Consider the following 26192-nt stretch of genomic DNA (forward strand, 5'->3'; position numbering starts at 1 on the left):
CATTAAGGGGTAATTAGTGAACCCCAGGACTGGAGGGGCTACCACAGTCGTGCCTATTGTGAGGTTTTTAGTATGAAGATGGCCATGTTTTTTAAGCTGGGGGGCGGGGCTCCGCAAACTAAGAGGCCCTATGCCTTAAAATTTCAGGGATTTCAATCTGCCCATTTTATTTTTGCTACCAAACATTAAAGAAGAAGAAAGGAAGCCATATAAAAGACTTGCCTGCTGCTTCTATGGGGTTTGTACCTAGTTTAAATAAAGGGCTTTTGTAAAAACTATTTGAGCCATTTCTGTCTCATAGATAATAAACATGAAGAGTTTTGGTAAAAATCATCTAAGTAATTTATATTCCATATATAATAAATAATGTAAAATAAGATCTGTTTAAGTGAAGTGAAATAAACACTTCTCTTGATTCCAGAGATTGAAAATAGCACATAAAAAGGAGGGTTAAAAAAGAATCAATCAACATGGGTCTTTCACTATTATATGACAAAGACCTTGAAAAGACAATAGATACCTCCATTTACAGGGAAAGCTGTTACTTAGAAACCAACAGAGTGACGTGATCAACATAAGCTCTTTGCCATCAGTAAAATCCTTCACACCTCTTTCAAGCCCATTACGCCTGTTTGTATCAATCTGCCAAGATGCTGGAGGACGGAACTCTACTATAAACAGTGCCAATAAATTCTGGCTTTACATCCTTTAACACCGAGAGCACCACCTCTACACCAATGCTAAGCTGCGGGTCCACTGCTATGTGTACTCACGTCATCCCCGCACGGCTGTTTGAGAAAGTAGTTTCCAGGGGATGTGACAAAATAGTGTTCTTAATGTCTCTTTCCAGGCCAAGATTTAAACCCTTCTAATGTTCCCAAATATCGGGTGGATCAACAACTTCGAGAAAATTCACTGAAGAGAAGGGTCATGAGTACTGATGTGTAAAGATGCCCCCCACCTGAGAGCCACCCATTTTTTCATGGGCGCTGGGGGCTTAAACCATGGGACTCCATGGATGGGGGACCCAAGAGCTCCAAGAAGTTTTGCTCCAGGGACTTAGACACAACTTAGGGTATTTGTTAGTGCCTACAATGACATCATTAACAGAACCCTATTTTTCAAGCCAGAGCGACCTGATTCCTCTATCTGGGGCTACAGCTTTTGGCCATATAACGAAATAATTTTTGAAAGGTAACAATGTGTCTGGGCCAAATAAATGTAGCTGTGCTATACTTAGAAGTAAATTTGTATGTGTAGCTATTAAAACACTCTACAGGGGCCCCTACTTAACTTATTTTAGAAATTCTACTTTTTTTTTTTTTTTTGTAAAACATTTGCAGTACGTTCTGAATCTTGAACGGTGGCTGGGAGGGGACTCCTAGCGGAAGGAGTCCTCTTGTTTTAATATATCCCTCATAGGAGAGTGGAGAAGATGGAACCCATGGAAGTTATTCCTAATAGTCGGTAACTCTTCCTCTTCGAGTAAATCTAAAGGCTCAAGAAATAAATAAATAAATATTGAAGGCATTAATTTGTTTCTAGATGTGTGCGTGTAAGTAAAACAGCAGTCATAATGTGGAAATTTCAGTCACATTTTACAACTAATTGGAAGCAGATTAGAATTCCGCCTCAGGGGAACGTTGTCAGACTAGAAGCTGGAGCAAATGAAGAAAGAGGTGAAGGCGTCCTGAAGAGCTGACAGATTTACTGTGCTCAGGGCCATAAACGGGTCCCTGGCTGCAAGGAGGGTGAGTGAGTCCAGGAGCAAGCAGCGCGCCCCAAGGAGCCCAGGCCACGCCCCCACCGAAGCAGGCTGGTCTCTGGTTCCCATCACACACAAAAAATAAAGGGACCTGCACACTAACACACAGGTCGGGGCCCAGTCCAAGGGAGAGGGCCTTTCTTTACCAGGTGGGGGAGGGGAGGAAAAGGGGAAGCAGCAGGCTAGTAAGGGCCCATAGAGCCATGAAGTAATGGAAACAGCTGCTGGCTTTCGACTTCAGTGTCTGGCATCTGCTTCGCCATGACGGAAAAGGCTGGGGAAAGGATTTGGGCGAGGAATGTAAATGGAGACAATTGTCCAAACGGAGCTGGATGCATTGAGCTAGGGGTGGAGGGAGACCAATTGCTCCTTTGTGAAATCCTGTTGCTCCCTTTGGGCAGCCCCAGCCAGCACGCAAGAGAGAGTTAGTTCATATTGTACCTTCCAGCTGTTGACAGATCCGGGAATGCTCAGAGCTTCTTCATCAGCTACCAAGCCTTCAGTTTGTCTGGTTGACCGGGTGGCCACCATTCATCTGCGCTCTGCGCACCTTCCACACAGCTTCACACCGAATTAAAATGGACTACCCTCTCTTTCACTCCCTGGGATTTTCTTCTTCTTCTTCTTCCTTTTTAAATCACCACTGCTTGCTTTTGAAGTAGGTCAAGGGTCAGGTTCTATTTGCTGTTGCGTATTTTCTCCTTTGCTTCCTAGACTCTGGTCCTAATTTCATTTCCATCACAAAAGCACTGGAACCAGGGAACAGAGAGCTAAGTGCCATTGTGCTGACCATGAGCCCAAACGGAAAGACCAGATTTGATGGCGTTATCCATGTACTGTGGTGAGCCACATGCAAATACACAGTTCCCCATGAAGAATGAAAAACCCAAGGTTTCAGGCCTTCCAAGTCAAACATTATTGTTTTTAATATGAGCTATCCATAAAATCAGTGAAAGAGATGACAGGAAATTCAAAAGTAAGCTGGTCTGGTTGAGCACTGTTTGGAAAGGGGGATGGAGAGGGTGAGAGAGGAATGTTTTCCAAATCCCCCTCCTATTTCCAGTGAAGAATTAGCTAAACTATAAAATCTGCACAAACAGTGATTTTTATGCTAGCAGAATTCAGAGGTGCGGTAAGGCCGGTACCTAACTAAAGGGCAGCCCTCCAACATAGGCTGCTAACCTAACACGGAAGAACTTGGACACGACCTTTGAACCCTCAGTGACTAATGTGAAGGACACAGGGGTGCAAGGAAAAGCAAGCTTCCAGAAGGCCAGATGCGCTTTGCAACCAAACCACAAGTTTTCTTTAATCAAAGGGGCAAGCAACGACTTCCAAGAGTTTACGAAAGTGTGACCAACTGGAACTTTGTCGTCTGCTGCTAATTGAAGCATATAAAAGAGTCCATTCCTTAAAACATATTACACTTTTTAAATAAATAAATAAATAAATAAATAAATAAATAAATAAATAAATAAATTTGCTGCCACATGACAAAAACCAGAATCAAGCTCACTGGTATGAGATCAGCACAAGCAAAGACCAAGCTATTATTTCAAACTGTCAAGGGAAGGCAGTAAAATTGCTACCAGGTCTCCTTAAGTTACCCTTCAATAAAAAGAAGCCATCGGGGAAATAAGAGGAAAAGAAAACACATCAAAAACCTTAAAAGTCCCTTTAAGTAAAATTATACGTCTGTGGCACCATGACATCTGCTCCCTGGTTAACATAATAAGCCCATTCTCAACCCTAAATATGTGCTTTCTAAGGCCATTAGGAACGACACAAAAATATAATCAATATGTTTTTATTTACCCCTAAACTGTGTTGCCTACATTCATAAGGCATTATTGGGATATACCTAAATGTACATTTTTCTTAGAGTTCTAGCAGACACTGAAGAGTCCCAGGATGAAGAAAGTGAGATGGCTGAGAGTTATGATGAATAATAATCAGACTGGGTCCAAATGACCAGATGGGAGGAGAGAGAGAGAGAGAGAGAGAGAGAGAGAGAGAGAGAGAGAGAGGGAGAGAAAGAGGGAGGGGGAGGGGGAGGGGGAGGGGAGGGGGAGGGGGAGGGGGAGGGGGAGAGGCTTTGAAAATGTCAGCAGAGATGTCTGTTCACCATTTCAAGCCTGCTTGTCCTAATCAGAACACCCTACCCATTGAGTTCTCCATCAGAGCTAGAGCATTGATGTTAAAGTTTCACTTCACGTCCCTGGGGGTAAAGGACTCCTTAAACATCTGATGACATACATTCCTATAGTTCAAGGCCCACTGGCCCTACCAAGACTCAAGCATTTGCTTTGTGGTCACTTTAGTCCTTGAAGCAGAATCCATAATCTCTTCTACTGCATTCCCAAAGGTGTTTCTAAGCAAAATTCAGCAGGCCTGTAACATTCAGCTTCCAGAACAAAGTGCCAGCCTCATCATCTTGAATTCCCCTGAAGCTCTCAAAAATAACATTACAAACAGCCCAACTGCTGGTCAGACAGCTAAGAGGAGTTTAAACAACCTTTCATCCTGTTGCAATGGCTTTGTTACAGTTGCCAAATCCTTTAGCTTGAATTGAGAAGTTGTTACAGAAAGTAAGCAGTCACTAGTGAAATTTCAGAGGGGAGACAAAATTTGACCCAGAGGGAGGGATGCCCCCCCCCCTCTCTAGCAGAGTGAAATGCAAAATTAGTGGTTCTTTTTTTTATTTTTAAAGTACATTTACTTATTTATAGGTGCATCTGCCCTTGGGCATGGGTGTGTGCCCCTGCCATAGGGCACATAAAGAGGGTCAGAGAGAACAAATGACAAGAGTTGGTTCTCTCTTTCTTGAGTGTGGGACCTAAGGAACACACTTGGGTCCTTAGGTTTGTTGTCCAGTGCCTACACCCTTTGGGCCAGCTCAAAACCTTGGCTTGTTGTTCTTACTTGTTTGTTTTGTGTTTTAAGAATAGAGCTCACACCACACAAGACTACCAATCCAACATCTATACATGCAATTACATCATTTAAACTCTCAGACCTTTATAAAAGACCCCTTACCAGGTTCTAATATGATCTTTACATTACTTAGTCTCTGACTACCAAAGGCATTACATTTCACCTGTTCCCTATCCCTACCATATTCAATGGCCCAGAATCAGACATGTATAATCATTGTATAATCGCTGGTAACAATCCTAGCAAAGAAATGATATTCCACTGTGAAGTTGCAGCCAAGGGTAGCCCAATGTTTCCTTAGTTCTGGCTTCTACATAACAGAAGAACGCTCTCCAGGTGACTTAGAAATAAACTGTTTAGGATCCAAGCTACACCCTTGATGTTCAGATCGCTGGCAAGCTGAGAGCACTGGCAATCAAAACTATGTTGTGTTACAGTAATTACTATGACAAACTTCCCAATGCTTAATAGTAAAGAATGGGAGAGTGTGATCCTTCCACCTCTAGAGTGTGTTCAACGTGGCAATTATCTTCGTTCAAGCAGCAGCGTTTAAATTGCATTGAAACTCAATTATACCCATGACTTTTTAAAACCTACACTTCAAAAGGCAGGTTTCACCACACTCAAATCACTGAGCAAAATCTCTTTCCCAGCTTATAAAAAAGGAGATTTTTATCCCCCTCCCACGAGACATCTTCAAATACAAAACTGACTTCCCTGGAGCTTTGGATCCACTTTTCTTTCTTTCTTTCTTTCTTTCTTTTTTCTTTTTGGCCTGGTGAATGCAGAAGGAAGGCTGAGCAATGTTGACAGAAAAAGAGGGTGCCCATCTGATTCTAAAACAAATGCTTCAACCTGCCACTTCTCCCAAATGTCATTACCAACAGCCTCATCTGCCACCACCTTCAAAGAGCAGAACAGATACTTCTTAACAAAAACACTTTACGTTGCTACTCTTAGGTAGTAAATTTATGATTTAAGTGCTTGTAGCTAAAATAGCTTTCCAATTATCAAGGGCCTCTTAGGATGAGCAAGAATGCATTATGTGCTAATGACCACAACCAGGGGTCCCTTCTCCGCTCCTTTGTCAGAACCCAAGCAGATACTCCCCTGCAGATTCACCATTAACATGTCTGCTTCCTGTCAGCCCACTCAGAGATAATGTCATTTATCTCAGGAAGGCACAAGCCCAGTCATTAGCTTCAATAAAAGACCTCAAACAAAGGCCGGATAATGTTTTACCCAGGGTTCCCACTAAACCCAGAGCCAGGAATACCTGTCTCTCAGAGCCAAATACTCGAGAGTTATCCTTACAGAAGTGTGTTGTTGTTTATCAAGGATTCTAGAAGGTGGCTCTGAATGAGAGCGTGACCCGTGTCTGGTAAACACTAGTGCCCAGCACTACCACACAAAATTAGTTTAATGAAGAGTGATGACCAGGGTGAGCCCTGGGGAGCTTTTCCCCCATAGCCTGCAGGAGGAAAATTGACAGGATCATTTAGATCTTTGAAGCACTGACCCCCTCAGTGTGAGGGCCTCTAGAAAGTAGAAGAGGGCTGTAGGAAGTAGCCAATGGCTGAGCTTCAGGAAACCCTCCCCCAAAATAGAGAAAAAAGTGGAACTGGTTAAAAAAAAAAAGTGGGAACACATGTTTTCACAGTGGTGTGTGTGTTACTGCAATTTCAACTTTCTATGAAGTACCAGGTGGACTTTTTTTTTTTTGTAATTTAAAAAAAAAAAAAAAGCACAGACATTGTCAAAATTGGGGCAAATCTCAGCCATTCATTCAATCCCTGTGTTTCATGCTGGAAACCAAGAACAGATGGTACTCTCCCTGTTGTTTGAGTCTGGTTATTGAACACCTCCGTGGCTAAGGAGATTTCTGCTTAGCACTTTCAGCATTCACTCAATTTACTAACTATAAAAGTGCTGCTTAGGAAAAAAAAAAGTCTTTATAACATTTTAATTAAAACCATCTTGCACCCAAACAATTTTCCTTGATGAGAGCATATTCTTAACCTTAAGACATTTGGACACCCACCCCTCCCCCTGCCCTTCTCTCCTAGTGTTATGAACTATTTGCCAAGTTATTAAAGTAGCTGAACATTATCTTTTTTTAGCTCGATCTGGAGCAATTGTGTATACTTTCACAGTTTTTTTTTTCTCCTCCAACAAACCTAACACATTTCAAATGTTCAACTCAAAATTCAATGATGGAACCGATAATACCGATATTCCAAGATTCGTGTGTTCTTACAGACACCTTAGACAGCCCCTTGGTCACCTCCCAGGGTGTCTATTGGATTGAACCGGAAGGAGGATTGGTGCTGACAGGAAGCCACCTTTAGCTAAATCCATATGTAACTTTCAAAACAACACACTGTCCACCTATAATGGTCTCAGTTGTTTCATTAAAGCCAGTGACCTTCCTGCCCTTTCATTCCTCTGTAGATCAAATGCACTCCCTAATTCACAGGACGCACTATATTATGGGAGTGGGGGGATGTAGCCACAAAAGTCATTAATCAAAATATGTTCTTAAACTGCTCACATGCACTTAGAGAATGTGTCAGGATTCCCTAGTGACATGTAAAAAAGGTTTCTACAAGAGAATAAAACAAAATGAATGATATCTTATTATAGACAGGTCCATTTATAGACACCATCTTTCAGAAGACAAGGCAATGGAAATGAAAAGAGTTTATCTATTACAGAAATAACCCTTCTTGGAATACGCACTGCATAGAAGAATCCTAAGACACAACTATCTGACTTTCATTTATTTCTGTTTCAGTGTCAGTTGTTTTTAAGACTCGTTTGTTTTTATTTTTGTTTTTGTTTTTTTCTTGTGTGTTTCCCAGTATTCTAGTGATTAAATAATTCCACTGATTGTAACAGTACTTTATATAACTATTTAAACCAGCCCAATAGTTCCTTTTCTGATAAATCTAAACTGTAAGACAATGAAGAGAGATATGCAAACAGCTTCAATGCTAGACCATTCTGCTTTGAAAGGCAGGAATGGAAGGTGGAGAGGCAGGTTCTAACAACCAAAAGCCAACTCATCAAACCTACTTAGGCAGACATGTCACTGGTGGCTTAACCACAAAATGGGCTATAGAGCTACAGCTCAAACATCTTGGAATTATGGTTTGTTTTGATTTTTTTTCACGTATTAAGGGAGTGGCGAATTTTACAACATACTTGTGGTTTCCACATAAAGGAGCCAGAACACTCATTGATTTAATTAGGTTTCATAAGGTCCAATTTATCATGCTTTACATGACCCTGGGTAGTGAAGAAACAGAGTAAACAGACCAAAAATAGACAGTTAAGCATGCTGTGAAAATTAAACAGTGACAGCGCATCTTATGAATCTCCTTTAACCTTCCAACCAGAAAAGAAAGAAAGAAAGAAAGAAAGAAAGAAAGAAAGAAAGAAAGAAAGAAGAGAAAAACCAGAAAATCTTGTTGCATCTTGCCTCTGAAGGTACCTATGCTCCAGTAACCTGGTTCTTCAAGTATGTTGAACTTAAAGCATATAGAATGTTTTTATTAAAAAAAAAAAAAAAAAAAAAAAAACTTCTTTCATGAGGCCTCAGATGTGAAGCATGTTTTCAAGTATGCCCTCTTAAGTTCTAGCTTCCTAAACAGGCATCCTTCGGCCACTGTATTTTCTAAAACAAAGCCTAATTTGACATACCCAATAAGTTAGTGGGATTAGGCTCTCTTCTCTGGGTGCTATCATGCCAGGGAGTTGTCATCTCTGAGAGACAAGGATGGATGGGATTATGAAGTCATTTTGGGGGTGGGGGTGGGGCAGTGTTTAAGGACCAATGTTTAAGATCCCAAGCCAACCCCTCAGCTTGGCAAGAGTGGCTAACACTGAAGGTTCCAGGCCCCTGAAACCATCCTAAAATGATTTCTGGGTCAACTCTGGTGGCTGAGGTTGGAGCATGGCTTCCACACAGCAGGGCCGCGTCCTCTCTCTTCCCTGCCCCCACCTCCACCCCTGCTTCCGGGCATGACTTGTTCGCTCTTCATTTATGGAATTCATAGGATGCCATTTATACTGCTCTGCCTGAAGACGCATTGCATGCGTGCGAATAATTCAGCCACTCCATTCTTCAGCCACTTCCCTCTGTGACTGGGGAGCCAAAGGAACACAAACTGGAGAGCCGACACCACGCACTAATCTCAGTTGCCATGACAGCAGCCTTTGAGATCCTGAAATGTTCCGATCGCCAGCTAAACAAAATTGTTGAATGTGAACATTTGGCTGGAAGATTAAAAGGCTAAGGGGAATGCAAAAGGCCAGAACCTCCCACATTCCCAGCAGCCAGTGGATCCAATCAAATAGCTCTGACTCCTTAACCACAGCATTGTGAGCACTGGATTAGGGCAATTCATCCAGATAGTTAAAGCAGATTAAAGCTGCAATTTGAAGACTATTGGCAACAAAAGTAAATGTCCCACTGTACTAAGTAATAAGAAGATTTCAAACTGTCTTTTAGTAGAAATTATGTGAAACCACACATTTAAAGTAAGAAGCAAAGCCTGAGATTTTTTTAAATTGATCTAAATTCATCAATGTAAAAGGCTAAGAGGATTTGGATTCCAAAAGCAATCAGTAGCCTTTTGCAAGTTTGACGGTATTGTCTATGCCTCTCTCTGCCTCCATCAGTGTTTACAATCAGAACTTTATTCCTATGTCCATTCCAACTTTAACTCTGAGCACCTGAAGTTGAAAATAAAGGGAATCAGAGAACTTTGTGTTATTTCATGCAGGAGTAATCCCCAGGAGACTTCTTCGCATCATTACAGCCAGAAAGGGGAAACATAATCGTACCACAATAATAAGCATAGTTAGAAGAAATCACGTTACTACAACCACTTGATAGAAACACTACATCTTCATGCTACAACTTGTGGAATGAGTCTAAAGATTAATTTCACAGAAACACCACTCTCACCTCCCAACCAATGAGCCTGGAGGACACATAGCCGCCAGTTCCCAAACATTACCCCAAAGCAACTGCATCTCAGACAAGCAAACCCCAGGCCTCCATGCCTAATCAAGGTAACACTGGAGCAGGGGGTTTCCAGCACAGTGTCTAACCACAGACTTTAAGACAATGAACAACAAGAGTGCAGGGGTCCAAATGGCTCACGTCAGGCATTGTTAAACCACAGTTGGCTTCCCTGCTGCCCCAATGGCCCCCTTGGTCGGATCCTCACATTTCAAGAACACAAGCCAAATGTGCTTTCCGAGTCTTACTTACTAATCTCCCAGCTGCCCAGGCAAGCTAAAGACCGAAGTGATAACAGTCTCACGGCTCTAGCTGCAGTGGGTGAGAGAGCAAAGTAGAGAGCGTCTCCACAGTCACCCAAAACTGGCACAGTTTGACTGCATAGTTACAAAGTCAGTGATCAATACTCCCAGCCTGGAGTACATCCTTTGACGGAACTATTTGGGGGAAAGTAACAGAACAATGAGTGTCAATAACACTACACACTCCCTTTCCACAGAGGGAACTAGAACCCTGTTCCTAAAGACACACGGTTAACAATAACACAGACGACAATTCTCTTTAGGGAAGAAACCAGGACGAAACTCAAGCTAGTGCCGCAGCAGGTTTTCTGGTCAAAGCACACACGGACAATTTGCTGGCTGCCCAGTCGCTCTTACAAGAAGGCAAAAGGCACTTGGACCATTCAGAGCCTCCCACCCTATGACCTTTCAAACGCTGGCACCACCAGCAGAAGCAAGCAGCAGAAGCAAGAGCCAAAATCTGCACTCGGGATAGCATCCATAAAGGATGAACGTCATAGAAATCTCACGGAGAACCCGAAAGCACTAGGAAGTGTAAGACACCTGGAGGCACATCCCACAACCCCAAACAAATGCACACAGAGTGGGGGGCACACAAGAAGGCGATCGTATCCTACCTTCTCAGTTTTCAGTTTCTTGATTCGCCTGTGGCTCTCCTCCTCCTCCTCTTCCTTCTTGACCAGCATAGAGTTTCCCATGAGCGTTGAATCCGGAGCAGTTTTGCTAACTTCCCCTGCAGCCCCAACGCTGCCACTCCCAGCGCCCCCACAGTGAAAGGGGCTCGCGCCACTTCCATTGCTCTTGGTCCCAAAGCCATAGAGGTGACCACCGGAGGGGGCCTGGCCTCCGCCGCCATTCTGGTGGCCCTGCAGCAGGTCGTGTTTCTCTTTCCGGGATCTCGCAGCATCCTTATCCCGCTTGGCGCCTCGGCTGCTGTGGCTTTTCCCTGGCTTCTCTTCCTTGCTTTTCCCACAGGAGCCTGCCCCCGCGGTGGCAGCCGAGGTCCCGGTGCTGGTACCGTTGCTGTTTGGGTTGCTGCTGCCGCCGCCGCTCACACTTTGACCCAGCGCTGAATTCATGCCAGTAGCCTCTCCAGGGCGCCCTTGGACTTCCTGCCTCTTGCCAGTGCTGCTGATCTCGGGAATTCCATACAAGGCAGCAGAAGGCAGAGATTTATTAGCATCCTTAGAAGTTTTAGCCCTTTTCACTTTTGATTTGCTGGTTTCTTTGTGTGAATTCCCCTGGGGAGCGGAGGGCTGAACAGAAGCAAATTTTAGGCCATCAGCTAAGGCTGAGGTAGAACAGGTCCCATTGGAGGCCGGACCTCCACAATCCTTAGTGGTGTTGGTAGTGGTGTTGGTGGAATTATTCATCTCAAATTTTTGTCTGTCCTTTTCCAAATCGGCGTCCAAATCAATGATTAAATTTCCAACCCCGATTTCCCAATCATCGCCACTGTCATAAGTATCAACTGTATTTGGATCCACACCTTTTCCTGCAGTCGAAACGTTCACGGACATCCTGAAGATGAGCTCTCGAGATTAAAAACCCGATGAACTTTCTTTGAGGGATGAGGGGACATTCGTTTAGCTCCTCTGGGTTTTCTCGTAAAGAAAAAAAAATTTTTTTTTCCTTGCAATTTTCCTCTTCTTTTTCCTGCCCCCAAAAATGTGTCCAGGGATCTCACTTCCTTCACTCGAGGTCCAGCTTCTCCTGTGGAGGGGGGGAAAAAGTCGAATATTTCTTGTCTGGGTATTACCGAAATAGAAAACCATTAATACTGAGGAGTTAGGAAGGGGCACAGAGAAGGACAGAGAGCTGGGGGCTCATTATTGCCTCCACAGTCCAATACCATGTTTAAAGGAAAACAAGCAGACTTGAAAAGCACCCCCCCCCTTTCCCCGACAATAAGCATCTTACAGTAGCTAAAACTAAAATCCCTCTAAACAGCAGGGGGATAGCCAGTTCTTTAAAAGCATTAAAATATCTCCAAGGATCTGATTCAAGCCCAGAAAGGTTTTTGTGGCTTTTTTTTTTTTAAGTTGAACATTTTTTATTTTTGCCTGGCACATGTGCTATTTCTACCCTAGGAAAAGATCATGGATATTCATACAAGAAAAACACCCTGTTAAACATTCCCTAAGCATGGCCTGGGTCTTGCAATGTAAAAAAACAAAACAAGCAAAAAACAACAACAAAAAAAAAAAAAAAAAAAAAAAAACCACAGGCCCTCAAAGTTCTCTAGGACTAGTGTTCAAAATGATGTCACTAAGTTTTCCTTATTTCTAATTTTAATACTTCTTCTTGCACATTGTCTAGACAACCAATGTTTTGTTCTCCACAAGAAACAGAAAAACAACAGTTCCCCTCTCACACACATACCTACCACCCCCTTCCCCAAAAGCTACACATTCTTTATGAAATATGCACAGATCTCTTTAAGAGTATTTTTCTCAGTAAAAAGACAGTATGAGGGAAAAGGTTAAAGATCTTCCTTTTTGAGGAAAAAAAAAAAAAAGAAGAAGAAGAAGAAAAGAAAAAGAAAAATCCATCTAAATAATTCTTCCATACCCCTGGGTCACAGAACTGCTCAGTCTGTTAAATATGGTGCTACTGACTGTAGGGAAACTGATTAAGACATACACTTTAAGTGGTCTGCGCCAAGGTGGCCTCAGTGACCACAAATGAGTGTGTGTTTGACAAAGAGCAGTTAAAACAGTTTTTTAAAGGGATCAGCCCCCTTTTAACAGTTGATTGTCAAGAAAATAAATAAATACAGTGAGAGGGAGAGAGAAAGAGAGAGACGCAGAAAGAGAGAGAGAGGGAATGCTTACCTTTAAATCCTTTATCATTTTTTAATTAGGCCGGCAAATCAAAAAAGCATTTCTCAGTCCACTAGGCACACAGCCCTGTGCCTCATTTTACTTAAACACCAAATGATCAAAAAGGAAGAAACCAAGTAACACATCTCAGCCAAAATAATCACTCAGTAACATCATTCCACTCCCCCATCCCCCATTTGGCAAAAAGCTCTGGAGTCCTTTTCTCCTTAAAAAAAATGTGTCACTGTGCAGCTGAGAGATGCTTCACGTTCACAACCCGAGCACCGAAGGGTGTTTTTCCTCTTAACAAGCATTCAGAATAATAGGGTGTTGAGAGAGAGGGAGAGGAGAGGGGGAGGGGAGGGAAGGGAAGGAAGGGAGGGAGAGGGAGGGAGAGAGAGAGAGAGAGAGAGAGAGAGAGAGAGAGAGAGAGAGAGAGAGAGAGAGAGAATTAGAGAAAAAACTTTTCCGAACTTCTCATTCCGCTTTCTGTTGCAGACTTCAGAGTCACCGTGATCAGTAAGTAATGATCTCATGTAGCCAACCTACAGGCGTCCTCTAGTAACGAGACAGAATGTGCTAACATCGGGATAAATTAGTGAAAGGGAAGAAAGAATAAGAAGAAAGGACTGAAAATCTGGGCTGGATTCCGCCTGTTAGTCGGGAAGTGGCATTTTTCCGCTCGTCCTGACATTTGATTTCTCCAACTAACTTAAGGAGGGGATGAAAGAATGGGGAGGAGGAGGAAGAAGAAGAAAGGGTGGGATGAGGAGCCCGGCTGGAGGAGAAAAAGAAAGGTGTGGAGGAGGAGGGAGCAGACGATGCAGGGAGCTGATAAACCAGTTAGAGCAGCTTTCGCCCGGGGCGGGGGGCGGTGGAGCCGGGAAAATAACGGCGTCTAAAAGGGGCTGTCTTGGAAACCTGAAGGATGTGATGTTTTTCTGTTTTATGTTGTTTTTGAGAAAAAAAGAACCGAGTTCTTAGAATAGTCCCTGAGGAGGGGTTAAAATCCTCCGCCGCGCAAGCCGATCTGTCATGTGGTAATTCGATAATTAGAGTCAAAAAGGTTTTTTTTTTTTTTTTTTTTTTTTTAAGGCGACCTTTCTCCAGGACAATTTCTCTTTCTCTACACACAGCAAACAGTGCGTCTCTATTTTTTTTTCTCCTCCTCTCTCCACCTCTCGCCCACCCCCTCCTGTGTTTAGTCAGATGGCCTCGGAGCTTGGCTTAGTATTTTTAATTAGCTGGCGTTTGGAAGCTAAAAGCAGTAATGAATTGTTGATGGATTGGAAGTGGAGAGTCGCTTTGCTGGAAATGTCGGGGCTGGGAGAGTGGGGGATGGGCGCGTTAGCAACACCAACCATCTAAAAGGAGCGGTTTTGTTACAGTGCAAGCCTTTCACATCACGTGAGGATCAAGGGCTCAATTGGTTGTCGTGAGAACAAAAATGGTGACAAGCGTATCAAGAAAATACTGATCTGGTCTTTAAAAAAAAAGCTGAAGGTTTCTCCCTCCCCGCTGCAACCCCCCTCCCCCTGCACGCCCTACAGTGGGCGAAGCTACAAGTTATGAATGTGAAACATTTCTCAGCCATCTAGGATCTCGGAAGTTCGGAAGGAGGGAAATGTAATGGCCACAAGAGCAAAGCAGATGTTTTAAAGAAACAGCTTATAAACCTCTCCTCAACTGATCTCCAATTTGTCGGCTTTCCCAAGGGGGCCAATGCAGCGGACGCCTGGGGGGCGGGGGGGGGGGCGGGCAGAGTACCTCCGAGCTGCTGGGATTTAGGATCCCCCTCCCCTTCATGTATTAAACAAAGAAAAACATTTTGCTAGCTCCCAAACAGGGACTTGTAATAAACACACCATTGTTACTATTTGTGGGGTTGTTTGGGCTGGGTGGGGCTCTTCCCCCCCCCCCCAACACACACACACCTTCTCTTAATGGTGGGTTTTTTTTTTCCTTGCCTTTTTAAAGGTGGAAAATGGTAGTTACAGTCATTACATGTAATGGATGAATATTCCCTAGTTTACTATTAAATTACTGAGCAGGAGGATGTGACAGGAGAGAAATCGGCTTGTTCTACCCGGGTTCCCATTTGCCTGGCTCGGTCTGGGCGGGGGTCAGCTCAGCTCCGGTAGAAAGGGAAAGGAGGGGGAAGGTGCGCAAGAGACCTGACACGGAGGACCAGGGTGTGTAACCGAATCACTCTTAGTCTCCTTTGGGTTCGAGCCCAAAAGGTAATTTACTCTAAGTTAGTCCAAGTGCCCAGTCAAGCTTAATTTGTCCAAAGAAGTTACAAAGTCCCCTCCACTGAATCAAATTCACCCTTCTTGGGCTGTTCTAAATGCAAAGCCAAACCCTGTAACTAGTTCCTCATTTCAATGCATAAAACTCGCACATTCCCCTGCATGAATACCCCACTAAAGTGCTATATAGCGACACACCACGCAACCGTACTTACGGTCTGTATGGGAGCGAGTTGACCTTTTCCTTCTAACTGCATTGAGTGTGTTTGGTTGTAGCCTCTTTATTTTGGAAATTATAATTTCTTCAATTTTTTTTTTATTAAAGATGGACCAGCAAATGTCACAGACCGTCCCGTGTATTTTTTTATAAAAATAAAAAAAATAAAGCAAAAAAAAAACCAAAACACAGAAATCCCCCCGGTGCACACATACACACACCAAGCTTGTTCTGGAACAGTGGAATCAGAACTGAAACACAACACACGCACAGGGGGAGTGGAGCCAAAGGAGCTCTCAGCCTGTATACCTGAAAGGGACTTTTCTTTGTTCCCAATGCCCTTTCGCACAGGACCAATCAGAGAGCAGCTTTTATGAAACTGGGCTCTCTCATTGGCTAGCTGCTTTCTCTTGGCTACTGTAGGGGGTTGAGATATACACACGTATAAAACACACACTGAGCGCGGGTGGGGGTGCGGTGGGGGGTGGCGGTGGAGACAAAGCGTTTTATTTTCCAAGCAGATTGGGGTTGCAAAACCTCCCGCAGGACGAAGGGAGGGGGGAAAATGGGGCGCCTGTTTCAATTACTACATCATTCACATAAAACACTTATTTATTAAAACACATCTCAAGCAGGCTGCGAAGAGAGGATATCGGTAAATGCAAGTTTGATTGTGTTATCTTGGGGGAAATAATGTGTGTGATCGCTCGGTGGCAGAGGGAAGCCAGCTGAGAGCCACCCGCACAGAGCGGGGACGCCGCGCGGTGGAAACCCAGGCGAGCGGTTTACTGTGGCCCCTTCCAAGTCCCAAGGACTCGGCAACCCAGTTCTGCAGCTCCTGCCTCTCAGCCCTTCCCCACCACCTTGCCCTTCCTGTAATCCTTCCCCACCCCCACCCCAAATCTCTCTCTCTCTCTCTCTCTCTCTCTCTCTCTCTCTCTCTCTCATTAAATAAAAAAAAATTCAGTGGGGAGCGTCCGGTGATGGGAGAACAAGTAACCCTTTTGTTTCCAGGCTTCTGATCTGCAAGCCATGAACTGTGGACCCAGATCACCATTCAGCAAAACCACTGAAAGATTCTCCTCAAATTACCAATGAGTCCCTCCAACTTATCCAACCAATCTTCTGCGACCTACAGATAGACAGACAGACAGACAGACAGACAGACAGATAGATAAGAAGGCCTCTGCAAACCACATTAACATCTCAAATGAGCCTTATTAAAAAATAAATCGATTTGTGGAAGATAAAATATACTAGGCATATTAACCCCTTAAACAGCCTTTGTCCCCAAATCTTTAACTCTTACGGGTGTCAGCGATTCTAAATTCTCTTAATGCTGTGTCCACAACCCACAAACATACAAAATGTTCCCACTTTTATGGTAAGACAAACACAGCCGAGTTAATGGGACTCATTTTCCAGGACAGGAGGCTAATGTGAAAACAGCCCGTTAATATATTTAAACTAATGTAGTCTTACATATTAAGTCTTTAGAACATGGTTTATTTTTAAGTTTGCGTTGTTATTTTCAATTATTGTAGGAGCTAGAATGTGGGGAATTTAACGTCACTTAGTCTTTGGGTTTCAAGCAAACCAATTATTACTCAGAGTTTGAAAGATCGGATATTACTGCAGTTTTCAGTTGACAATTGGAGTTTTAGACATGCCATAGCTTACGAAAATGGACACACAAGAGTAAATTGCCTCTGGCAGAAGACAACTATGATGTAAATGTTTGGAGGCGACTTTGTGGATCAATAAAAACATTTATGCCACATGTTATAAGTAATGGCTATTGACTAATGTTTGTGTTTTTTTAATATATTTACCCCATTTTTAAAAAAATGCCAATTTGTTAGATGAACTAGAGTAGATGCTGCAAAAAAAAGCAACAGACTGCAAGTTCTGACCTTGACTGCAGTGAGACACAGAAAGGGATCATGTCATCTCCTCTCTTACTCACATTGAAGATGTACAATAACAAATCCTCAGGACAAACCAGACACCTAGGATCCGCTCATCTTCTATTCTGCTTCTGGCTTCTGGGTAGTATTTATTTATTTATTTATTTATTTATTTATTTATTTATTTATTTTTACTGTACAGGTTTTACATTTATGTGTGGCTCCTTGGGAATGGCACAGGACCTTACAGAAGTCATAACTTTTCTTCTTTTAGAAGTGTGATTCCTCCAAAGACTAACTCACACTTGTGTGCTTCCTGTGTCCCTGGGGTGTTGTCTCCATTTCAGGCTGTGGTTACGCCATATGTGACATTAGTTTAGGAAGAAAAAAAAAATCAACTATTATCTCTTGAAACAAAAGGGTAAAAAAGGGAGAGGGTAAAGTTTTTTCAAAACAACCCATTACTAAAGAAAGCAGGGAGTCAAACCAGATCCAAAATGTAACCATCCAGATGTGTAACTGAACCTAGCCCTGTCTTCTACAGCCAAACCTAAACCTATAGTCTTTTTAGATAAACACCATTGGCCAAGGAAGGCCAACTTGAGTACATATTTAATTCAAATTATTTTGGCAAATCAAAGCACTTTTTTCCCCCATTTTTATGATTCCCACAGGCCCTTTATTCCCCACCCTGTCTCTTCCACCTCCCAAATTCTTCCAGGCAACTTTTGAATAGACTACTATTGTTATACTGGCTTTGCATGTGTTTGTTTTGCTTGACAAGGGGTGGAGGACAATCAGGAGGCATGTGAAGACTCTCAGATAATGGAAGGCTGAAAGATAATTAGCTACCAGCCTTGGCAAGTGGAGTTACCTCACAAAATTGGAAAGTTTGGCTCTGTTTACAGAACTGAAAAATTTTTCATTCTGATTAATTTTTTTTAATTTAATCTCTTTGAGAATTTTATACTTGGGTACATAATTTCTACCTCTCTGTCTCTTCCCCTCCAATTCTTCCTGTGCACTCTATTCCCTTTCAAATTCATGACCTCTTATTATTACATATATTTCTTATCAAAGTAATGTACCAGGGGGTGTAGTTGTCTTCCAAGTGATATCCACTGCACTTCCTTGATCACACCAGTACACTCTATTAACACGTAGACTTTGTAATTTTACATTTCACCAGGTGTCTACCCAGAGACACGAGAGACGGAGGAGATGTCTGGGAAAAAGGAACAGTGTTCGGAGTTGAGGGATGGGGGAGACATGAGGTTAGTGTAAAAGAGTTAATTAGAGAGTGTCATCGCTCTTCCATGGGCCCCCCAAATCAGCTCAGCACTACACATAACACATCGTTAACAAGGAAGTGGAAGAATCTTGCCAACTTGGCCTTTTCTCCATTCTCCCTTTCTCTCTCTCTCTCTCTCTCTCTCTCTCTCTCTCTCTCTCTCTCTTCCCTTCTTTCTTTCTTTTTCTTTCTATTTTTTTTTCCTGGAAAGAGCTGAAGAGGAGGTGAACAGCTTTAGGCAACAACACAGAAAATCAAAGCGACCTTTGTTTGTGATTCTTTCTTCTGATTGGCGTTGTATTATTAAAGGCAATCAAAACCAGTTTTATAACCACCAGCACCACCACCTCTTTTTTTTTTTTTTTCTACAAGCAATTTACTAGGCCGCCCAGGCTAGCTAGGCACTTGATAGTCTCTGCTTTCCCAGTGGTAGGATCATAGAATGTGCCCTCAAGACCAGCAGACCTCTTTCTTGAGTTTGTATTTACTTGGAAGCAAGTCGAAGCTTTTCTAACTCTACACAGAACACAAGCTTGGGGGTTCTTTGGGAGCTCTCAAGATTGAGACAAAAACTAGAAGAGAAAATCCTAAAATATAAATTATATAAGCTTAATTTGCAGGCAAGAGACTTAAGTTAGGGGTAACTATAAATGTATTGGTTACCCAACAGAACTCTAGGGAATGACTCTTGTCCACCTGGAGCCCTTAAGCACTGGTTGGCTTCCGCTCCCTTCCAGAGACTATGGAGCCGATTAAGGAAACACCCACAGAGACATTAGAAGGTCTTCACTCTTTTCACCTACAGATCATTGTTCCTAGTTGATAAAGAGCTTCTGAAAAGAGGGAGGGAAAAAGCAAAACAAAACAAACAAACAAAAAAATCCTGCTACACCTCCGACTCAAGTTTCCATTGAATACTTTTAGCAATATCTATCTGGGGATAGTTGTCATAAGCAGAGTCAAATATTGCCATTTTGGGCAAACATTTGATAGTGTGCATAATCCTAAAGTAACCTTAGACCAAAACAAAGTTCCAAGGGGAAAAAAGATCTTGTATATAGAACCATTTCAAGTCCTTGGTAGAAAGAGGTGAGGGAAAAAAGACCTCATGATAGCCCCTGGCGAAAAACACATTTCTGACAGACATCCACAAATACAGACATTATTCTATACCTTCTAACATTACCACATTAGTTTTTGAGGTAGCTTTTATGTCCTACTAACACATTTTAGCCTGAAGTCTCACCAGTTGACCCACAAAGATGGAGATTCATGCAGTCTTGACAGCTCTTTGTAATCTAGCTTGGTTTAAACAACTGTAGACAATATAAGGCAACTATATCAAGTGATTTAATATTACAATGAATTTGAATAGCAAGAAAATAAAAATATAGGGATATAGTTCCATGGTAGAGTGTTTGCCTCTCCTACTTGATGGCATGGGTTCAATACCAAGACAGAAGGAGAAAGATGAGGGTGGCTTCTCTCTGTATGCTGGACTAGCTCTTGTTCTTCTGCAGGTCCAGTTGCTTAATGGGTGAAGAAAAGGCAGCACCCTGCTCCTGCTATGCTTCACTGTGAGAAAACCTAACAAAACAGCCCCTCTCTCTCTCTCTCTCTCTCTCTCTCTCTCTCTCTCTCTCTCTCTCTCTCCCTCTCCCTCTCCCTCTCCCTCTCTCTCTCCCCCCACCTGTCTCTGTCTCTGTCTGTCTCTGTCTCTCTCTTCCCCTCTGTCTCTGTCTCTGTCTCTCTTATAAAAAATACTTGTATAATACTTGCGTTAAGAGAACAGCAATGTAGGTAGGTCAGCCTTAAGTGTCTCAAATCATACCTCATCTTGGCCCTAGGCACCAGCAGGGTGGTGTTGGCTACTGTGTCTGCATGGGTGCCCTAGCAGGGTCTGGGATCAGCTAGGAAAGTCAGGCAATTGAAATCACATGCCATGAAAGCATTTCTAGGAAAGGAGGGAGGTCTCTTTTATGCCTCTGAAGACCGGGTGCATAAAGAAGATCAAAACACAAGCTGCGTTTTTTAGAACTACTTATTGGAGATTGCTGTTGCTGGTTTTATTACAATATGTATTTTACAGATTTAGGTAATAGCCCTGATTTTTCAAATCGACCTCTGTTTAGACACGTTTCACTTTGGGCTGTTTCTTGTCTGCGAAATTACAGTCATTTGCACGTTATTACAGTGAGTAGGAGACAGATTGTATTTAGCGCTGGGTGGGGGAAGGGTTATTATGGGAAGTGATCTGCTACGGTCAGCACATAATTTCAGCCTGAAGAAAATTGCTTCTGAATGGCTGGTCTGTTAGCCAGCCAAGGAATGGTCACTGGGAAAGTCTGAAAAATACTTCTGCTTAGTCTGCTTTGCGGGGCTAGCCTCCTTGCCAGAAGGAGAAACGATGGGGGTGGAGGGGTGTTTGTAAAACAAAATTTAAAAACTTGTAGGTGAAATGTAGCTACAACTCGGTGTGAATTTAAAACAACAGGGTAGAAAAAACACCAAGTTGGGAAAGGACAAAGGCTGTTGGATACAGCCATTACATTTCCCCTTTTCTTTGTCCTGTGGAGAGAATTACTGAGAGCAGACGGGTATAAGTATAAAAATTTGTGAGAGCGTTAACACATTGATGAATACATCTCTAAGATTTTTCATGTATAAATGACTGCAGGAGGAAAAAGAAATACTCAGGACAACTTTGTTATTGAGGGTGGCAGAACCCCCCTAACTAGGAAAATACTCGGTATATTTCAAAGGATTTTCATACTTGATGAACTCCACTTTGTTCAGATTTCATAAAGTTGACACACGTTTAATAAAGCAACGGTGGCGTTCATCAAAACCAGCAAACCCGAATTAGTGATTTATGTTCCTCATGCCTCTCCTAGACAGGTTTTGCATATTCAGCTAGAAGAACTCAGGGAGCCTAAAGTTGATTTTAAAGACTTCCATTTTGCTCAGCTTCTTGGCGGTTGAATGCTACTGTTGTTGAGAACAACTGTGCCTCTTTTGTTTGCTAAACAAGCCTTCCTAAAGGATGAATCACTACAATCATTTGGAGAATATGCAGTAAACAACAGAAAGTTGTTCTGCTATTTTCTCAGGAGAGCATTTCTTCCCCATCCCCCTGCAGCTCCGCCAGTCTCCAGACTACTAGCCAATCATCGTTATGGAAATGTGGCTCTCAGCCTTCTGATTGGATGGCTCCTGGACTTGGGTTGTTCAGCTTTCTAGGGCTCAACAAACGCTGGCAGGCTAGCCTGTTGGATGGGTCCTCCTCTAATGAAATTATTTTAGTCATTTCTCCTTCTCTTCCTCATCCCCCATTCTCTACCCACATTTGCACACACACACACACACACACACACACACACACACACACACACACACACACCCTGTAAAGAATAGAGCATAACAATCTTGTTGGGAAGCTGTTAAACACAGAATGTTAAGATTTATCCTCATTTCTGTATATGTTTCTGGGTAAATGTATGCCCCGTGTGTGCAGGTGCCAGAAAGGACTTAAGATCCCCTGGAATTGAAGTCACAGCCAGCTGTGAACTGGGACTCAAACTTGGGTCTTCTGGAAGAGCATCGGGTACTCAACCACTGAGATACATCTCTAGCCCCTAAAAATAGATTTTAATGTACCTCTCATCTAATATATTCTTCTTGTTCAGGTTCTCACTTTGGGGCCCTGCTTCTTAGAGGACTCCTACAAAATTGAACAGAACAAAGAAACATTTGCATTTTAATTTGTAACCATGCTATACCCTGTACTGAAATGTTTTAGGTTAAAACTCTTTAAGTTAGCTAGGCAGTGATGGTGCAATGCCTTTAATCCCAGTACTCATGAGGCAGAGGCAGGCAGACCTCTGATTTCAAGGTCAGACTACTCTACAGAGCAAGTTCCAGGACAGCCAGGGCTGCGCAGAGAATCCCTGTCTTGAAAACCAAACAATATACAAACAAAAAGAGATTTGTATCTCGAGGAAACAGCAGCTGGAAACACCCCTAATGAACACATTCCAAAAACTCTCCTGAATTCTTCCTGGAAGTTAATGTATTTAACCTTTACAGCAGACCAGAAAGCTAAGTACGAGTCTCATCAGATGAAGAAATGAAGATTGAACCCCGGAACCCTGTGGGCGTCACAGCTCTATTGCCTTGTCACAAAACTGTGTGCCAGCATCATAAAGCTTTTTACGTTACACTCAGGAGCATTAGAGGGAATGAATTCTTTTCCTGGATGAAAGAATCCAAATATTTTCATATCAAAGAGAAACAAAGTGTCAAAGCTTCCACTAAAGATCTAGTCTATGTCTGGTACAAAACGCGACGCTGATGGATGAGCAGTTACGAGACAACATGCCTCCTCTCTGGTCCTAAGATTCAGGAAAGTGTACCCAGGCAAGCGATGTATATGTGCACTTGGTTGTCTTATACAAAGAATAACATAGGGTGGGGAGGATGGCTCAGTGGGTCAAAGATGAGGCTGCAGACCCAAGACTATTAAATCCAGATGGCACTGCACACATCCTTAACCGAAGCACCCGTGCACTTCTAGGAGAAGCAGAAAGCAAAGCATCTCTTTGAATTTTCAGGTCTGGATTTTGTAGCACAGCAACATCAAGCAACAACTGGAGCAAGAACAAAAATGAGACAAAGTAGAAAGTGGGAACTGACTCCCAAAAGCTGCCCAGTGGTCTTCACATACACATTACTCTCACCTTCAACCCCCACAACACACACACACACACACACACACACACACCACACACACACAACACACACACAACACACACACACACAACACACACACACACATAAATATATACCATCCTTTTCAAAGAATAAATTATTTCATAAATTACTCATACAGTGTATTATGCCATTCTCTATATTAAAATATGAAAGGAAAGAAAGCTACAAGGATTTGGGGGAGGGGCACCTTTCAGAAGTACAATTTAACCCTTGGCATTGAAAACTTTCTCACATTACCCTGACATAGGGAAGCAACTTTAAGTGACAGTATAACACACATAACATGTGCAAGCCAGCTACAGATTGCATCTGAACCCTATCCTATATTGCCACAGGTTGGTTTTCTTCGTTTGTTTGTTTTGTTTTGTTTTGCTAACCAAAGGCACATGAAAGGCTTGCGGTGATCTATCTGCTCCTCCAGCATGCAGTTCTGAGACTTAAGTGAACATGTTACAACTTCCTCCCACAAAGTACATCTGATTCAAGAAGTAAAAATGTCAGTCCCGTTGGGGGAACTGAGTCAGTAGAAATTAAGAAGTACGGCTCTGGTATTTCATTGCAGGTATATTATACTTCAGAATAAAGAAAAAATATCGGTTATTTAAATATCCTCGATTCACACCATCTTACGCCTTCAAAACATAGAACTGTATAAATGAGGCCTGCACAGTTCAGATGGAGAATTCAATTCTCCAAAGAAAATAGCAAAATAGAGGGAAAGACACTTATATATGCAACATTGAACAGAATTTGACTAAAGGGAGAGAAGAAAATGTTTAATCTTTATACAAAGAGGGCTAAGACATTGACACGGAAAAGAGCACTGGAGATAAAATCATGGTAACAGCTACTGTTCTTAACAAATAGGATATAATTTTGTGAAATAATAATGAGATTATAATACAAGGAGTTGCTGATAAAACTGTTACAGCAGAAAATGGATAAATCATTAAATATAATGAGATTTAACTATCACTGTGAGAGAAATGATATGTAATTAGAAAAAGGAACAGAATATAAAAAGAAAGCCCTGTTTCCACCCATGATTCCACATTCGTAGGAATCTGGTAATAAAGAGGAAATTATCTGAGCCTGTTAATAAATTATAGGCACCATTTCCAGTAATTACGATAGCAATAGCCCTCCTAAATCCAAGCTTATGTTCTATCAACCTTTCATTTTATTTAACAAACACCTGTATAACACCCTGTGCACAGAATTACACCAGATATTTGATAAGTATTAATTCATTTTCCGTGATTAAGTTTAAGCCATTCATCGGGTAATTCAGCAAACCTCTACTGTGCTTTTTAAGGTTCTCAGAAGACAGGAGGAGGCAGAAGACATTGTCATCTCTGCCCTCATGATGGTTCACATTTCCTAGGGAAGATAAGATACCCGCCAAACTGAAAAGGAATTGATTTATGGTAATAAGTACAAAAAGTATGACTTTAGGAAGAAGAAAGGGTAGCTTTATCTAAGGAATCAGTCTATGCTCTGGGGAAGCAGCAATTTAAATTGACTGCCACGCTCAAACAGAGATAGAGGAGCGGTCTGGGAGTGAAGGAGATGAACATTGATGTAGAGGAAGCAAAGACTGGGGCTTCAGTGTCAGCCAAGGCTGGTTGAGTCTTAGAAGTCTTGAAGGAGAATGACAGAGTAGAGAGGAAAGTCACATTGCAGAGGTGACTGTTAGGACCTAGCACAAAAGCCTCCTTTGGGAAAAATGGAAGTTGCCACCTGCATACCCGAGGTTCAGTAGTGAACCCTTGGCTCTGTGCTGTGTCAATGGAAGGCATGGCTGCCTCCTGTCACAAGTACTGCAAAGAGGAGTTTTGCATTAATCACAGGGTGGTGGCCTATCCTGGATAGTAACTATGGGAAACACTTCAGTCTCTTCCACGTCCCAGGCTTTTATTGACATATATAAAAACTAATCTGAAACGGTCTAAGAGTTAGCAAATGAATCATGCAGTCCATGTCTGGACATGTTTTTAGAAACCAGGCTATTAAGAATGTTTGGTATGAATTTGTTCAGAATGTCCATGTGTATGAAGAGCTCCCCAGGAACCTCTCGGAGTCAGGAATGCACTGGGACATTGCCTATGCTAATGCGTACATTCAATAGACAGAAGGCAATCAGGCTGGGGATGTGCCTCAGTCAGGAGGGCACTTGCCTCCCTAGCTCTTGATCCCCAGCAGTGAATGAAGTCAGTGTGGTGGCACATCCCTGTAATCCCAGCACTCAGGAGACAGACGCACAAGGGTCAAGGGCATGCTCAGTTATGAAGCAACTTTGAGGCAAATGTGGCCTTTGCCATTCCCTGTTGCAAGACAAACAGAAAATAGACAACTTTTTTTTTTTTTTTGGACTAAAGAAATCCCGAATTTAGAAACTCCCAAACCAGAAGATACAAATGCTATAAGAATATTCTTCAGCCTAACTACACTAACCAGAGCAAGAAAGTGGATGTATGACTGAAAACCTAAACAGTAAGGGCTTTTTGTAAATATATATATATATATTGAAGAAAATGTTAAGTCAATAAACAGAACATAAGACAAAAAATGGGCCATCAGAGAATACCAACATGTAAATATGGAGCAAAAATTATAAAGGCTTAAGCAGCCCAGGATTGTGGTACATACCAGAAACCATAATACTCTAGAGGCAAGTAGAGGCAGGTGGATCACTAAAAGTTCAGTCAAAGGCAGCCTGGTCTAAGTGGTATCTGCACAGAATTCCAGCCCAACCAGAGTTTCCTCAAAAAAGGCCCATCATCATCATCATCATATCATCATCATTATCATCCTCATTATCATCATAGAAAAGGGCAAAAAGGAAATATACAGACTTGAATAAGTACAAAGAAAGGTAGATTTAATCAAGAGAGAGAGGGAGAGAG

The 26192-nt window shown here is 42.4% G+C and overlaps 1 protein-coding gene and 1 long non-coding RNA gene across 10 annotated transcripts in view; one reads left to right on the forward strand and one right to left on the reverse strand.

The window, feature by feature from the left end:
• Zfp608 (zinc finger protein 608) overlaps positions 1–15628 on the reverse strand; it is a 104547-nt gene extending 88919 nt beyond the window's left edge. For 2 of the 7 annotated variants that reach the window (XM_006525957.4, XM_030250474.1), the window contains exons 1-2: positions 15317–15624; positions 10648–11743 (exon numbers count right to left, since the gene is read on the reverse strand). In XM_006525957.4, coding sequence (XP_006526020.1) covers positions 10648–11550 — 903 coding nt within the window. In that variant the 5' untranslated portion in view covers positions 11551–11743; positions 15317–15624. Of the gene's footprint in view, positions 1–10647; positions 11744–12601; positions 12829–12864; positions 13281–15316 lie in introns of those variants that run through there. The other 5 variants (XR_003952523.1, NM_001360787.1, NM_175751.4 and 2 more) reach the window with 5 other exon arrangements.
• The window catches only part of Gm4221 (predicted gene 4221), an 88106-nt gene continuing 75245 nt past the window's right edge, over positions 13332–26192 (forward strand). Inside the window, exons 1-3 of one of the 3 annotated variants that reach the window (NR_166628.1) lie at positions 13332–13371; positions 13948–13994; positions 14224–14728. This is a non-coding gene — a long non-coding RNA (predicted gene 4221). Of the gene's footprint in view, positions 13372–13947; positions 13995–14223; positions 14729–26192 lie in introns of those variants that run through there. The other 2 variants (NR_166627.1, NR_166629.1) reach the window with 2 other exon arrangements.

Source organism: Mus musculus, chromosome 18, assembly GCF_000001635.26.
Source record: "Mus musculus strain C57BL/6J chromosome 18, GRCm38.p6 C57BL/6J".
Taxonomy (NCBI): Eukaryota; Metazoa; Chordata; class Mammalia; order Rodentia; family Muridae; genus Mus; species Mus musculus.